At 44.5% G+C, this 17366-nt stretch overlaps 2 protein-coding genes across 4 annotated transcripts in view; one reads left to right on the forward strand and one right to left on the reverse strand.

Moving 5' to 3' along the window:
* SCFD2 (sec1 family domain containing 2) overlaps positions 1–17366 on the reverse strand; it is a 239305-nt gene that overhangs the window by 22492 nt on the left and 199447 nt on the right. Inside the window, exon 9 of one of the 2 annotated variants that reach the window (XM_074903831.1) lies at positions 15104–16790. The exons of the other annotated variant lie outside the window; for it this stretch is intronic. Coding sequence (XP_074759932.1) covers positions 16698–16790 — 93 coding nt within the window. The 3' untranslated portion in view covers positions 15104–16697. Of the gene's footprint in view, positions 1–15103; positions 16791–17366 lie in introns of those variants that run through there. 2 annotated transcript variants of the gene reach the window in all.
* Positions 9721–13567, forward strand: RASL11B (RAS like family 11 member B). 2 transcript variants are annotated; one of them, XM_074903829.1, is made up of 4 exons: positions 9721–9860; positions 9944–10000; positions 11039–11115; positions 11954–13567. In XM_074903829.1, exons 1-4 carry the CDS (start codon positions 9734–9736, stop codon positions 12419–12421), a joined length of 729 nt encoding a protein of 242 aa, XP_074759930.1. In that variant the 5' UTR covers positions 9721–9733; the 3' UTR covers positions 12422–13567. The 2 variants fall into 2 exon arrangements, with proteins under 2 accessions (XP_074759930.1, XP_074759931.1); XM_074903830.1 differs by lacking the exon at positions 9944–10000.

A 17366-nucleotide genomic window follows, 5' to 3' on the forward strand; every position in this document is an offset into this window, starting at 1 on the left:
GTTGTTTGTAGTTGGAATTGCTCTTAAGCCTGACTTATCATACAATTTTTTCTATATGCTCTTAGCAAGCATACTGCTTGCTTTATAGCTAGCTTAATGCTGATTCTTAATATTTATCTCAGGCAATTTGAAATCCTATCTTGAGTTACAAGTAAGTCTTGTTCAGAATTCTTTTTCAAATGAAAAGAAAAAATCTGTTTTACAAATGCAACTATGAAAAATCATAAATTTTCCCAGACTTTATAGATACTGGTTTTTTGCCCAACTTCAGACTATGGGAATGGATTTTGTGGTGAATAATTCTATTTCTATACCATGAAATTTAACGTAAACTTTGTTATTAGTATAAACAGATGTGGAACCAAACCTGTAGCAAAACACATACTGCATCAGTAGCACAGTAGCATATAATGGAGCATTTTCTTACATACTTTAATGGATAAAGGGTAGCACTTTGCATTTAAATGCCCCTTCATCTTAAATTTGAAGTTCAGTGTATTTCAAGTTGACATTTAATGGAGACTGTAGCTTCAGTCCTCCCTTTGCCAGTTAATATAAAAAGGCAGAGAAGTCCTAAGGTCAGAGGGAGCTCACTGGTAGCTGAGTCTCACTGAAGTAATCACTCTGCAACCTGCTCCAAGCACAAGAAAGCATTCCTGAAAAAAGCATAGAGAGCTGTCATTAGGTCTAAGCAGGAGCAGTACGGACATGAGGATGAAACATTGGCTGTCTTGGTGGTTTAGGTTATATTGTAAGAGTTTTTATGCTTTGTGACAGCAAAACCAAGCCCATACCTACTTCCTAAGTGGTAGCTTGTCCACTGGTGAGAGCCTTGGAAGAGCCCAGTCATGCGCTGGTATGTGTAAGGCTGCCTTCAGTCCAAGCTGTCTGTCCTGTCTGAACAGGGGGCAATTGCTGTGCCACATCTGCATCCCTCCCGTGGTCATCCTGTAACAGTATGACTCCCTGGACATTAGAAATTAAGGAAAACCCATGTTAAACCAACTTGCAACAGAGCCAGATCAAAGCCCCTCCGCCTTTAGCCAGCTGTCTTTCTCCCTTGTCCTCATACTCATCCCTCTTGACAAAACCTGCCACTCAGCGTCCACCTAGGAGAGGGATGTTCCACAGAGGAACTAGTTTAAGCCCAGGTTTTCTTTCACATGTTCAACCATGTCAGACAAGCATTAGTAGTGATGGGCTTTATTTTGGAATTGTGAACAGAAACTTCCTCCCAGGATGTAGTTTCAACTTGGATTGAATTACAAAAGACTTTAGGCAGCTGGATAAAACTCATCCCAGACTATGGTGCATCAGTGCATGAGACACTCAGGCACAGCCTGTCCTAGGCTCTTCACCCTACAGCTTCTAGACAGAAGCTAGAAAATAAGTTCTCATTTGGTGGAGATTTCTGTAATTCATTCTGTAAGAAAATATGACTAATGGGTTCATAAATTGAGACTTTTTTGTTTGTTTGAGAGCTCAGTGAGACTGTGTTAAAGATAAGTTGTAAGTCAGACACAGAAACCCATCTCCAGGATATTTCCAGCAAATGAGAGCATTTGTTTTCAGAGTTCCTGAATATTTCAAGGGGAAGGGAAAAGTGCTCTGGTGTAGCATAAGAAATGAGTGGAAACCTTTCCTTCTGTCTGGAATCAATGCTTTCTTTTCCTTCCTATTAGTAAGATGGCCTTAAACCTTAAAATGTGCAATTGAATACATTGCAGCAGCAGTGTCCCCTTCGACTTTGCAAGTAGCACAATTACCCTGAAGCCTGCTGGTGGGGGAGGCCCTGCCAAGGGTGAAGAGAGGAGAAAAGCTGGCGGGTGGTGGGACCAGGGCCCCATTTCCTTCCTCGCCTGGGGACCCATTCCAGCCATACCACACTGCAGCGCTGCAGGTAGCACAGGGCAAATAACTCTGAGGTCTGAGCAAGAAAGCAAATATAAAAATGACCATGAAAATTGCCCAACCGGTTAAAACTGGTTCCAGCCAGGAACTGAAGTCCTACCTTGAAATACTTAAATCCCATTTGGACGGCATAGATTTACATTCCAGATGAAGAATTAATGGCTTTCACACAATATCCTCAGCAGAGATGCCCCAGCATACCAACCTCTGTGTTTTTGGTAGATGGAATTTGTAATTCCTCCAGGAGCAGCATTCTTCTAAGTGTTACTTCTATTTTTGGACTGACTACTTGCTTTATTTAGAAAAAAACCTGTGCTCTTGTCAAACTGTAGAGACTATATGAGTCATCTATACAATAACACTAAACTATCCTTCTCTGTTACAGCACAGTTCATCATCATTACAAAAGGATTTATAGAAAACAAACATAGTTGACAGAGTCTGCTCTTAAGCTTCCTGTGTTTAATCCTTGTGGATGTTTAGCCAGCTGAACAGTGTATTGTTGAAAAATGGATTGTTATTAAAATGTTGGGTGTTGCAGTAGCTCCAAAGTCTCGTTTTTTTGCTAATAAAAATGAATGCCATTACACTGACAGTTTTAAGCTGCCTATCTGTAGTCATCTGTCTGCATGATAATTGTATGAATGCTAATGACTTTCCTGAAACTTTGATGAATAAAAATTTTTTAAGGCTGGTAAGTCTGCGTCGTAGGCAGCAGTGCTTGCTCATTTAAATGCCTTAAAACACATCCTTCACAAAGCATCACCAATGGGTTTTAAGACATAACAGAATACAGAAATTTATGATACAGAAACACACTAAAGAAAAAATATAACCAGCATATCTATGTAGCTATATAGCTTACTAGTAGTGTTTTCCGAGTGGGAATCATTTACTTCCCCATTTTCTCATTTACCTTTTTATTGTTTATCTACATGTTTTGAATCACCTGATTTCTCATGGAAATTTCTATAGTTGCAGTCTTTTTAAAAAACTGTTACAAATTGTTAACAATAATTGCATTTTTAAATTGGTATGTGGATCCAGTTCGTACTGAAAGGCAGTAGGAGTGGAGTGCCTAGTTCCTTTAGGAATTTAAGGTCTGCAAAACCCACACATAAAGAAAACCCTCTGATGAGCTGCTCCTTGCCCTAAGGAGCTCTCCTCTCCTCCATGAGCCCTCTTGTGTCAGCTGGCAGCAGATACTTACCATCTCCCCTCACAGGCACCATTTGCTAAGCTAACAAGCCTGTCTTTCCTCCTCTCATACTGTAAAATTGGCATTTCTTCCCCTGATTGCCCTTACAGCTCCTCACTGCACCAGTTACACCTGGAGCATGGGTGGGAAGACCTGTGCATGCTATTCCTGGGGAGCTTGCACACATCCCATCACCCTTCCCTGCCATGTACCTGGCCTAATATGCTCTACAGTCATGCTTGCTTCCTATGTATTTATGTTGCCTCTTTTCTCTCCAGTTTCAAGGAAGCCCTTGGCCCCAGGTCTGTGACATTCAAAGATGAAAGCTCAGACACCTGGTCTATCATGTAGCCTGAGATGTGGCATGCTAGGTCTTCCCATCAAAGTTGTTCCACTGCCCTGATGGATTTGATGCTCATTCAGGTGAAGAGAGAGAAGGACTCCTTCCTGGTGGTTCAACTGCTCATCTCAGAAATTTCAGGGCTACAGTCCCTGCTTCAATGCAGTATGTCTATGGGACTTCACTACAGAATATTTGGGTGTATAAGCACTGAGGTGTGTTAAAATGAGGTAGCAGCTGAAAGGAGTTTAAGTGGCAGGTGCATGACAGATTTAGGCAACCTAGCTGACTCAGAGTTTGAACTTCTCTCATGTATCTTTGCTATACACCACGACAAGCCTATAAGTAACTCCTGTACTAAGGGAATACTTCCTGTGTTGCACCATGGGCTGATTAACTGAGGATTTAAAAGAAACGCTATATAACATCCAGATCTTCAAGTGTATTTAGGTGCTCTGTTCCCTTTGGCAAACAGAAGACAGACTGCCACTATGACAGACTGTCAGTATGACAGGAGACAGTGTAATGGTATGACATTATGCAATTAAGGCTGTAAGAAAATGCATATGCATGTGGGAGGATGAATTCAGGTTGCCCAGGCAATCTTATTTCTGGCACTTCCTATCTTTTTTGCATTTGACTTTGCAACCTACACGTTCACTCATCATAACTCTCTGTTGTAGTATGTAGGCATGACTTGAATTTATATCCTTCTTGCTAAAGAAGTTGTATTAGAAATGTAAAGCTTTCAGTATCTTTCCACTTCAGAACAAGGTCAGCTCAAGCCATGTTTAATGGGGGCTTGTGCCATCCTAGCTGGACCCCTGAGCAGGGCAGGACATGTGCACCCAGGGTCTCCCACCAACAGAGGTGCAAGGGGACAGCCAAAATCTGGGGAGGTGGTAACTCAAACGCTGCCTTCACTGTCTGTAGTTTCAGGGATGTGACTTCTGTGTGATCACTCCATGAAGTTAAGAGGATCTGCAGAGGTCAGAATTGCAGATGGTATACGCAAAAATCTTTTCATTTGCTTAGCAACTGAGAGAAGCTGTATCCGCCCCAGCACTCCTCTGTCAGTGTAAGCGTCGTCTTATGGTTTGCCTGGCACAGCAGGACTTGTCAGTGACCTTTCCTAATGTAACCCAGGCGTTACCCCCTTGATGAACCGACTCTGTTGTTACACAAGGTGAGATTTAGAGAGGCCAGCAATGGCACTTTAATGCTACAGTTTTTAGGGGGCTTAATACAGATCTGGAGGCATTCCTAAAATGGAAAACAAAAATTCTGCTAAGCTCTTTCATATACATTTTTGAATGAAGCATTAGGGCTTGTATTAATTCAAGAAATTCCATCATCAGGGCTTCCCCCTCCCCCCCTTTTCAGATCAGACCAGCATTCTGCATGCAGAACAACTGCTTGTACTGTGGGGGCACAAACCAGGACAAAAAAATACTGGCAACACATGGGCAGCCCTGAATGGAAAAGAAAACCTTGAGCTTTTCACTTCTTGGATTAGAATTTGGGAGTATTACATAAGGAGGAAATGGGGAAAAAAAAAAAGTGCAAGCTTAAGATAAAATCTTATTAAAATGCAGACTAATATAATTGAAGAACATTACTCAGGCTTTCTTGTGGAGAGAGAAAAATGTCTGCTGTTGTGCTGCTATAGGAACCAGGTAGGGTCCATGGGTAGGCGAGGGTGCATGGAGCATGCCTCTCCCTCCCTCCCTCCCTCCCTCCCTCCCTCCCTCCCTCCCTCCCTCCCTCCCTCCCTCCCTCCCCCTTTTCTCTGCCTTGGAATGACGATCCTATCTTGCTCAGTAAGCTTAGCCCTTGCTGGCCAGGAGATCTCTCCCAGTACAGAGAGAAGTTGTTTTCCCGTTTATTTAATTTCTTTTAATACCTCTGTTCCCTCCCTCCTTTTTTTTTTTTTTTTTTCTCTTGGAAGGTGACGCAGGGCTGTGTCAGAGGTGGAGGTAAACTGGTCTTCTTGGGCTTTTCACAGGGGTTAGTCTACTTGGCTCTATATGTTGGGAGCATGGGACATATGTAGTGCCATGAACAGAGAGCTTTCTTGTATTTACTCTTATAAAGCCAAAGAGAGAATTCACAGTGCTTTGGAAGTCAATACTTCTCTGGAATGAGCAAATGTTGTCTGTATTTCTGAACACCATGTCCACACTTGTTTCTCTGAAGACACATGTTAGAAGTTAATTACCAAAGCACTAGATAAAGTAAGATTCATTCTCTGTCTCTCAATGGACGTGTCTTTATGGAAGGTGCAAGCTGCATGCAAACTTACCCTCTGAACAGTGGCACGAAGTAAGCTATACAAATGCATCCCTGAAGTGTGGAAGAATGTATTTGCACCAGCTCCCACCCACGACCATGCGGGCTAAGACCTTGTCTCTGACAGCAGTCACTTCTGCATCACTGAGAGGAAGGCGTCATAAATTTTGTATTAAAAAGACTGATGGATAAAAAAGCCTGTACAAGTGTTAGAGCACTTTCTCGACCATAATACTTAAGAGACTGGTGCAAAATTTGAGGAGATTAATTTACTGCTGCTTATGAATATTATGCTAGCATAAAGTACTGTAAAAATGCATCATTTATAAATGCACACTCCTTCTTTGTACAGCAATAATTTTAATTGCCCCAGTGCCTTCCTAGTGACTTAGTGGCTCAACTGTATGTTTTACAAGAACATGTTTTGTATTTCAGTTTTTCCAGAAGTTCCAACTAACAATCTGGCTGATTGTTTTGCTTCTGGTGTTCTGAGACAGAGGGAAAAAACCCCATTCTCCAGTTATTTTAGCACTTTCCTCAGTCTCTAATCAATCATGTCCTTTATAAAAACAGTTTAATTGAGGTGTTGTTTAATTTTCATTTTCATCACCCTTTCCCATTCCCCTTTTATACCATACCCCTTTATATGTTGGAGACACCACTGCTGCATTCATTGCTATATGTTAGGCCTAAATATTTATTTATGGAGTGGTGTTAGAATAGTCTCTGTAGGCCTGTAGAAGGGATTTCTTGGTCATCCAGTTTTATGGCCACTGCAGTCAACCACACCATGTAATCCCTTCTATAAACTCCTCCAGCTCTTCTAAAAATAATTTAGACTTGATTTTGCTCCTGCCACTCTTGTTAGAGGGCTGTTCCAGTGTTTTGTTACTCTGACTGCAGAGCTGAGTTTATACCCACTTGTTCTCATGCTGACACTGGCCCTTAGTTTTAACTTTTCTGGCTCTTCCGTTTCCCAAGCCCCACTTTCTTTGTTTTGCCAAACTGAATACACCGAATGTTTTTATCCTCCTCTGAAATAGGCTGTCCAGTATCACCATAATGGTTTTTGTCCATACTTGTTCCACTTTGATTTAGTCTTGACTGGCCAACAGAATCACACATTGTACTGCAGATCTTTTCCAAAATTACTTATCTGATACTGCTGGGTTTACATTTCCCTTTTTACACAGCTCCTACTCATCTTGTGATTAACTAGTTTTTCTTTTCCAAGTGCTGATCTCATAGTCAGTGGAAGAAATTTTTGTGATTAATCTCTGCATGTCATTATTATTATAAAATTTAATTATATTTTTATTAATCCAGTTCCAAGAGGGATGCAGTTTCTCCACTATACTATTCCCCCCTTGTTTGAACTGGTGGTGACATCTCCCAGCTTTGCCAACAGCAGATTGCATTAGCATGCTTGTGTTCTCGATGACACCACTATAGCGAAAATATGAAGGATGACAGGAGCACTGATGGATCCCACTGGGCAGCTTCCCTTCAATCTGACACCTTCCATATAAAACACGCCTCTGACGTTGTCTCCTGGTCCCCACATTCTTCTGCTTAAATAGCTGCTTCCTGTCTGGACAGTATCATGTATTATTGACACCAAATAGATTACATCTACCACATTTCCTTTCTTTAGGGAAAAGGGAAACAAAGTTGTAGCAAGGAAAGATACGCTGAAGCAACATCTCACGTAATCGCATACTTAATTTTATCCCATTTATTCCCATATCTTTAATTATTATTTCCTTCAAAATACGTCCAGATTAGTGTAAATTATTTCCCTCCATTTCTTTAAAGCAAGTATTCCAGAATGATTTGAGTGCTAAAGTAAAACTTCTTGCTCCTTTCACTCTCATCTTCACATACTTGACCTGTCTGCACTCAGGAGAGATTGTTTGGTTTTCCCCGCTGCAGAAATTACCCACGACTTTCTTCCCATTACTCATCTTCCTTCTGCTCCTGTCTTTCACATAATCATCTGTATTAAAAATGGAAGCAAAATGCTTATTGGTTTTGTAAATATTGCCAGACTTCCTTCAATCTGTGTGCCCTTCTCCCTGCATGACAACACTGTTTCTTTTTCCCTGGTTGAAGCAACTGCTTCTAGATGCCATTATTTATGTTCTGTATTTCTGCATCTTGAAGACAAAACTTTCTTAGGAGAGTGATCCTCCTCACTGTTACCTGTAGGTTTTCTATTTCCAGTGACCTTTGTTACCAAGCTGCTAGGAGATCTTCTGTGATCCCCTTTTGCTTAAGATACAATGTCCAGATCATTTCTGCTGCTCTGGCACAAAGGAAATCCAGTTTTTCCTTTGTATTCAATTCCTTGGGTGCTTCAGCCCTCTTGATTTTTTTCTCATTAGGTCTATTACTCTTTCCCCTTTGGAATTAGAATGGTTTTTTTATAAACCTATTCATTTTAAACTGCAACTATCAAACAGATTTTTTTCCCTATGGCCTTAGTAGCCTTACGATATACTCTGCACGTAAAGAGCTAAACCACTACCACCTCTTGTTGGTCTGGTGGCTGGCAAAGAGAGCTGTTCCTCTACTGTACCCCGCACCGCTCAGCCCCAGGCGTCATTCATAGCGCCTGCTCTCACCTTTGTATCTGGAAAGCAGCAGCTACTGCGGGAGCAGCAGTTTGGTTCATTATATTCCAGGTATCTTTTTCCATAGGCATAGTTTTATAGAAAGCTCTGCACAAAGGCGTTTGCTGCGATGGTGACTGTCTTTGGCCAATGTCACCGTTAGGCTCCCAGTTCTACCCCTGACTCTCTTTTAACACTTTCCCTGCTGTGGTTTTGAGTCAAACACTTTGGGTCTATTCCTTCTTTTTTGCATCATTAACATTCGATGTTACCCAGTGGTCTTTGCTATGAGGTCTGTCTTTCCCGAATACAGGAGAGTGATTTTATCCTGCTCCGTCACCTCTCTCCTAGCAAGCTTTGCTTCATGCATGGGCAGGTTTTATTCCTCATTTTGCTGCTCGGGCTCCTCGCTCATGCCGGGAAGTGTTTCGAGTGCTTTGCATTGACCACTCCCTGCTCCCAGGCTGGCACAGTCCTTCGTTTCCCACCCACCTCTCATTTATATTTCTCCTTCCTGGCCATCATCTTCTGTTGTTCTTTTAACCATTGTCCTATTATTGTGTTACTCGATTTTTTCCTCCCTGCTTCTGACCTGAGAGAGCGCAGACCTCTCCCAGCCTCATCCCACGGTTGCAATTCTTTTCTCCATAGCTGCTGCAAGTTCCGATTTCAGTCCGGTTTTCCAAAGTGTTTCTCCGGGGCAGGGCCGGGAGGGCAGGGAGAGCTTTCGGAGGTGGATGGATGCCGGCGTGGGACGCCGGGTGTACCTGGACCGGCACCTGCCCCTGCGTGGCGGCAGGACCGCGGCATCCCCGGCAGGGCAGAAACTAGCGAGATGACCGAGACTTTATGCCGTGCTGGGTACGTTCGAGTCTAACCGGCGGGACTCAGCGCCCGGCCGGTTGCCGTTAGGTGCTGGAGGTGGCTGACGCGCGAGGAGCGCGGGGGTCACCACGCACGCGCCTATCTCCAGGCTTCTCCTCGTGCCCGGAAACGCCTCGTTCCTGACAGCGTTCGCCGCCCCTCCCACGGCCCGGTCCGGCCCGGGCCCGGGGGCCGGTTACCGGTTACGCGCCGCCGCCCGCGGCCGGGTCCCGCGCAGCCGCTCGGCGCAGCCCAGAGGGGTGGGGCTGGGGGCGGGGCGGGGCGGCGGCCAGGCGCGCGGAGTGGCCGCCGGGTCTGGGGGCGGGTCTGGGGGCGGGGCGGGGCGGCGGCGGGACGCGCGGAGTGGCCGCTGGGGCGGGGATTTGGGCGGGGCTTGGCCGCGGCCGGGCGCGCTGAGTGGTCGCCGGGGAAAGGGGCGGGGATTAGGGCGGGGGCGGTGGCGAGAAAAGCGCCGTGGGAGCGGCAGGCGCGGTGGCGGCGGTGGCGGCGGGAGCGGCGATGCGCCTGACGCAGAGCATGTGCACCATCGCGGAGTGCGCGCCCGGCGGGGAGGGCTGCCCCGCTGCCGCCCGGCCCCGCCTCGTCAAGATCGCGGTGGTGGGGGGCAGCGGCGTGGGCAAGACAGGTGAGGGCGGGGCGGGGGAGCGGCGGGGCGGTGGGGGAGCGGCGGGGCGCGCCTAACCGTTGCTTGTCTGTGCCTGCCCGCAGCGCTGGTGGTGCGGTTCCTCACCCGGCGGTTCATCGGCGACTACGAGAGGAACGCAGGTAGGCGCGTGGCGGGGCGGCTTTGTACCCGCCGGGCTCGGGGATCGGGCCCTCCGCAGGGGATGGGGGGGTGCCGCCAGGGCTGAGCGGGCTCCGCCCCCGGGGGGTGCCCGGGCTGGAGAGCGGGGCTGTGCGAGCCCTGGAAGCGAGCGTGCAAAGCCCGGCCCTGAGCCAGGCCCCCAGTGGACTAGAACGAGCTTAAAAGCGGGGCTACAGGTGCATCGGAGGGGACGCGTGTCTTCCCCAACCCAGACCCCCGCGGCGCTGCAGGGCTGGCGGCTCTGGCCGCCGGAGGGAGGAGGGTGCTCGCCACAGCCGCCCGCGGCTGGCGAGCGCGGCTTCCCGGCCGCCGCCCCCTCTGCTCCCCGACAGCACTCTGTGTGATGGAAGTGTCCCTCGTTGAAGAAGTCTCTTAGCTAAAGCAAGAAAACATTCAGTAAATCTATTATGTTATCCTTTGTAAACGGAACGCCAACCGCTAAATGATCGGGACGGTGCCGGCGCCGTGGGGAAAGCGAAGAGGTGATGTAAAGTCGATCTCTCGCTCGAGACTGGTATGCTAGGAAGTCGAAACTAATGTGAATGTAAAATATACAGCGTTCTGTTGAGGAAATGACTTGAAAAAGCCAAACAAATGAAAAAAACAAACGGGACAGCCAGCAGAGAGCTTATTAGAAAAAGCATTTGCTAAAATGCAGAAATACTGAATGATAAGCAAACTGCCTTTCTATAATAGCTGGTTATTTTACACACTTTACCTTTATCATCTAAATTAAAACAGCCTTCGAGAAGTGATTAAGTTTTGAGTTGCACATTATTAAATGCCAAGCTTCAAAACGAGTCAATGCAAAATCAAATCCCAGGCTTCTAGTAAAGTCATAAATATATGGGTTGAACACAAAAAAACTTCTAATGCCAGTCCCTCACTTCATAACGAGCAGTATGACTTTTCTTGCTCAAGTAATGGGCAGCAGAAGCAATATTTGTCTGTGTGTAGGTTGGTGGCTGTACTTGTGAACTTGTTGGTGTTCTTGTCAGGTAATCTCTACAGCAGGCACATCCAGATAGATGGAGAGATGTTGGCTATTCAAGTGCAAGATACTCCAGGAGTTCAGGTGAGCTAGATGCAGCCATGCAGTCCACCAAAGCAGCTCTAAATCTGTGTGTGTGTGCCCCTCTGTGTGCAGCATCTTGTTATGGTTCATTTCAAAGTTTTGTGTTCTGTGTGTGAGAGATGGTAACTTGTGTTATAACCAGTGAAGCCACATGTGTTGTGTGTCTGTAGTATGGTGGTAGTAAAAGAAAACAATTTACTGTTTTGGTGAATCATTTGTATGCTGGAGGCCCACTACTTTTGAGTGGCTGACTTACTTAAGGGTCTTGTTCCTGTATATTATACAAAACCAGAAACAATTCTGTGCATATAAGATACATGCAGACAAAAATGTCATGATCACTACCCAACAAGTTTCATAAACGTGTGTGGATGATAGAAAGCGGACTTCTGTATTGTGACTGTGCTCATTAGTATGTCAGAAGTTAAAGTTTTGAGTGTATAGACCTGAGTAATGTTGGATTGTTGCCTTTTTGAACTGGGCAACACTCCAGGTCTAAATGCTTCCAGCTCATATCTTTGCTTCCCCCAGACTTACTGTCTAGCCAGTTAATTTCCCATTCTGTGGAACTACAAAGTCTTTCTCTGCATGCAGAACTACTCAGGTCAGTTTTCCATTTGAGTATAGCAAACTCCAGTGTTAAATTCCAGCTTTTTGCAGCTGAATCAACATATGCATTTATTCACCACACTCAGATTAAATTTGTACTTACGATGTAAAATGCAAATATATATGTCTGAAGCTGAAAAATGCTATTTGGCTTTACAGACTCTTAAAGACAGGTTCCTTTAATCTTTCATGACTTCAGCTATCTAATTTGAGACTATTCATTTTTCAGATCCATGAACACAGTCTGCATTGTAATGAGCAGTTGAACAGATGTATTCGCTGGGCAGATGCCCTGGTGATTGTCTTCTCCATCACAGACTATAAGAGCTATGAACTACTCAGTCACCTTTACCATCATGTTCGACAGCTGCATCCAGGAAACGCAGTCCCTGTTGTCATCATGGCAAACAAAGCTGATCTCTTGCATATCAAAGAGGTGGAGCCCCAGCATGGACTTCAGCTGGCCAACATGCTGGGCTGTACTTTCTACGAAGTATCTGTCAGTGAAAACTATAATGATGTTTTCAATGCCTTCCATCTCCTCTGTAAAGAAGTCAGCAAACAGCAAACAACTAGCACCCCTGAGAGAAGGAGAACCTCTCTTATTCCTCGGCCGAAATCACCCAACATGCAGGATCTGAAGAGAAGGTTTAAGCAAGCTTTGTCTGCCAAAGTGAGGACTGTCACTTCTGTTTAACAGCAGAGCCGTTGGTCTTCCCAACATTTAGCCTAAGATTGAAACCTGGGGTGTTTTAACACTGGCACATCTAGAGTCCAAGGCATTGTGAAAGAAGCATGGTTCACATAGCCATTTGCATGGCTGTAGAAGTGTTTAAGCAGTTGCTGAAAAAAGGAACAGTGGCAGATTGGAAAAGGAAAAAGACAAACTCTTGAAATAGTTATAGGATATGACCTGCAGAACAAGTATTTTCATTTGGAAAAGGAACTTTTCCGATAATGAAACCAGCTTTTAGTTTGTTTTTTTTTTCTCCAGTCAGATTTGGCTTTCATTTGTGCAGAACAACTTCTTAACTGTAACTCAACTTGTATTTGAGCAGGTAAACACCCTGAACTGCAGTTCACTGTTCAGAAGTAACCACTTGAGTCTTGTTTTCATATGGGTGCAGGACAGCATGATGTATCTGTTTAATTTTATTGCACAGTATAACCGTTTATTTCCCATGTATTTAAACAAATAACCAAACATGAAATCGTTCTGTAAAAACAAATGTAAAATAAGTGGACATGACTGGGTATCAAGACTATAAACAATGGTCCTTTTTTTTTTTTTACTGGCTACATTGTTGTTGACAACTTGACCAGACTCTCTGTATGCAAAACCATTGTCTGCAGGGTGTAAACATATCTAATTACACGTAACTTGTGGGTTTTTTACTGTCTGAAAAAAATTAGTGTCCAGACTAAATGATCCAACATGAAGCTTTTGAGGAATGAGTGTGGAGTTGGAGTGATAGTCCATTACATCTGCCAGCATAAGGCACATCTCTGTGTGCAACAGGCACAGAAGGAACATGGTGTGGCTGCAATTCAGCGTGGTGTGAAGCAGGGCTGGCTCCAGGCAATGAAGTGGGTGGTTTGTTCTGAGCTGTGCCAGTGCCTCTTCATCCTTAAACACGTGTGGCAGACTTCTGTGTATATATTTTTTTTTTTTTACTTTGAGCCAATGGAATTCACAGGCTTAAGGCCTTATACACATGCACTTTAAAAAGCCAATGTGCTTTTGTTTAAACTGTAACTTATTTATTTTGTGTACAGTTACTCCTCCTAGGGAGTAGACTTTTCATTCTTACTGCCTGGTTCAATATTAAATTTTTGACTTACATGTTTTTGTGTGTGTTCTTCATGGGTCAGAAACAAGGGCAATAACCAACCAGTGAAATGTTGAGACAAAGTAATAGTTTTCTCAAGGTAGTTAACATACACTGCAGAAACAGTCAGAAGGCCTTTTCTGCCTATACTGTTGCTTTATTAGCATAAACCACAGGGGGGGAGCTTTTACAACTGCTTTACAACTTCCTTTAAAGAAATTCCTTTTAGGAGAGGAACTGAATAAGGCAGACATCTTTTAAATTAAAATGGGGTTCTTCATTTCTTCTTGTCAAAAAACCCTCCAGTGAGATAGGAATGGTGTCAGTCAAACTCTGGAAGAACATTAATTCTTTTAAGTGACTGCCTCTTAAAGCTTTTTTTTTTTCCTTTTTTCTTTATGTATTGAGTTATATTACAATGAAGAACTTAATCTTCATGTTTAAAGTAGCTTTACTGGGGGAGGATGTTTGTGCTGGGACTAGGGTGACTGCTGCACAGGCTCACCTGGTTAACACACAGCAGGGAAACCCTGACAACGTCCTGCTGCTTATAAGCTTTTTGACCATAAGCTACTAGCCAAGTGACTTAGGACCAGACTTGCAAACAAAACTGAGCTTCCCTTCCAGTCTGAGCTTATTAATAAATACTGGTTAGCTTTTTAATGTAGTAGTAAACCCATTTGCCAAGCGTGGCTTTGTGTTTTCTCCTACTACTACCTTTCAGGTACCATTTAGTGTTGCATGCAGAGGGCTTGCATACACATTCCTTGCTGTGGTCCTGCACCTGCCCAAGCAAAGTCTCGTGTGCTGTTCCTGCTTACATGCAATTAGCAGGAGACCTCTCATCCCCTGGCCTTTACCCTGAACACAGGCTGTGTGTAGCTACTACAGCTACACCTAAGGAGCTACAAGTAAGGAGATAACTATTACACTAGGGCCACTGGAAGTATTCTGTTCCGGTCTTGTTCTAGAAGAAGAACAGGGTTTTGTGGCCATTTTCTTTCAGCTCTTCGGCTACTGAGTATGAGATGGTGGCTGAGGCCCAGCATCCATTGCCACAGCTGTGGCCCCCCTGGATGAAAAGATTCCTCCAAAGTGTGGGCTTGGAAAATTAGTCTCTGCCTCAGTCAGATTTGCTACTTGGCCCACAGGAAGTGCAAGAGCACCAGTGTCTGCTTAGACTCACACCTACCTTCTCAAGATCCTATACAGTATGTCTTTAGATGGCCAAGTCAGAGACCAGAGAGCACCTGATGAAAGACGGGTGAGGGAGAGAAGACCACAACTGCCGGCCTTCATCATGTCAGGAAAGCAGCAGCAACTTAAGAGGTATAAGTACCTGAACTCACTGCCCAGCAATGGCCACTGGACATAGAAGAGCCCTTCTGCTACCAGCAGGGTGTGAAAACCCCTCTAGGACACCTCCCAAGTCAGAAGGTGTAGCTTCTTAGGGGTAATCAAATAATGCAAAAGAAAAATGGGCCACAGAAATACACAATCCTGGCATGTGTAGCCCTATTACTAAGAGAGGAGAAGACATGAGGTTTGGCACTGTAAGAGCATTGCTTTATTGATTACAGAATTTACCAAACATCCATATTCTAAGATTAAACAGTACAGAAGGACAGGAAAGAAACCAAGAGACTGGCTATTTGGTTTCCAGTTGCTCTGTTCAAACTGTTTCTTGAGCTTTTAACATTGCAGTCTCATAATATTTCTCATTTTTGATAGCACAAAGTTCCATTCTATAGTCATTCTTATAAACCTCTCTTCCATAGAGGCAACATTGTCCATGCTTTATAATGGGTCCATTGTTTCCTTCTAGACACTCAAAAGTGCATTGAAATCAAAACGCACCCTTTTCTGAAGACCATTATAAACATTTAAGAGAACTTACGCTAGCTAGTGAACAAAGCTACTTCCCATTTAATCTGTTCCCTTGGCATAATCAAAGAATGCTGTGATAGAGTGAATGTCATAATTTCACATTCTCATCTCAGTGTAAACTGTAGGCTTAGCATCCCTTGGATGAAGCAAGAGGATGCAGCTTTAGAGCTCCACCATTTTATGCTGCAATTTGGAAGTCTCGCTGATATAGTGATCCACACAATCACAATCTCTATTGGCTGCTGCTTTGTTATCACAGATTGTATCAAAGTTTTATAAGGAAAAATTAAATAACTGAATTTAATAGCAGCTCTTTTATGATCATAAATTAAAATTAAAAGCTGTTCTCTAGTCAAGCTGCTCACAAATCTACCTCAAGAAAGAATCTGTCACTGTGGCCCCTTGAAAATGGGATCGTGGGGGTTTTTTTCCCCTCTTTTTATTTTTTAAATGCATGTGATGGGAGGATTCCACGTTATCATCAAACCATCACAGCCCATATGTCCTCTGTGTAAACCTACAGAGAAATGTGCCATCAGAAAGAGTCTTTTCTCTTGGGACTGTGGGTGGAGAAACTAGAGCAAGAATGGGAAGCTGAGAAAGAAACAGCCATGTAACGCAGCCCCCTCTCTGCTTCTCTGCCTCTATCAGTCCTGCTGGGTGAGCATCACTGGACTGGGACCTGCTCTGCTGGTTAAATCAGGGCTGTGCTCTGTTGCCTCTCTGGGGTGAGGGACAAAGTAAGCACAGATGTGGTTAATGGTGTATAAGGCACACATGTTTTGCAAGGTAACATGACAGAGAGGGTGGATTTTGCTAGCCTTTCACTCCCTCAGTAGCATTTCCTACCAGAAGCAACCCCAAAGAACCATCAGAAAAACTCAAAAGAAAAAAGTACCGCTTGGGGAGTGCAAATTCAGCATCATCTGGTCCTCAGCTGCTCCTTTTCTAGGGAATTATTACATGCCATCATCCTTGCTGCAAAGAGCAGGGCTGAGGTGATTCAGCACCATATGGTTGTTACTGTTAAGGAATGTGTGGGGTTGCTGCTGGACAACTGGACCATTTTGAAGAGTTGCTTGTGAGCTGCACGTGTTCTTGCAGCCAGATACCCAGCTGCTTCCCCGTTTCAGCTGGAGCTGTAACTGCAGCAGGAGATATGTCATTTTTTGGAAGGCTATTGGGAAGAGCGACAGACCAGGGATTTGATGTTTCCAACTGAGGCACTCACTCATCTTCTCCACAGATCCTCCCCTGTTAGATATCAGTGTCAGGCTGGAGACGGTCTGTGGCAAACAACAACTCAATAGCACTATGTGGTGTCAGGAGGGCGGAGGAGAGCACAATTACCTGAGAGAAGGAGGACAAGATACAGCAAGTCAGAATGAAGGGGACTGAGACACTGATCACAGTACTAATGAGCTGTGGATATGAACTGTTAGCTTCACCCAGCACTAGATGGGCTGTGTGTTTCTGGTGTTTACTGACAGGGCAATACAACTTGCCCAGTGAAACTGTCTGCTTGCTAATAACTGTAGTTAAATCACTTTAAGGGGCATAATGACTGGTAGCATTGTACTCTTAATGAATATGTGCTTTGACTCATTTCTACCCACATCTTACCCGGTGATTTGTTGTGACTGCCACTGTGTTTACTGCGAGGCTGATAAAGCAGGTACAGCACAGATTTGAGCAAGTTGAAGGTAGGGTGAGCACCACAGAAGTGCCGCAGGCCTGCAGCAGGAAGCCACAGTCCCTGTTCAGAAAGGTCTCTTCAGACCAGGCACAGGCCATTCTGCATGTCAGGACCAAAGCTCAACCTCAAGCACTGATGGGTGCTATCGCTTTTGTTTGGTCAAATTTTTAATCCAAGACAGGTCTGATCACTGAAACTATCGCTCACTGCAGCCATAATACACATGCCGC

The sequence above is a fragment of the Athene noctua genome, chromosome 4, assembly GCF_965140245.1.
Source record: "Athene noctua chromosome 4, bAthNoc1.hap1.1, whole genome shotgun sequence".
NCBI classification, from domain to species: Eukaryota; Metazoa; Chordata; class Aves; order Strigiformes; family Strigidae; genus Athene; species Athene noctua.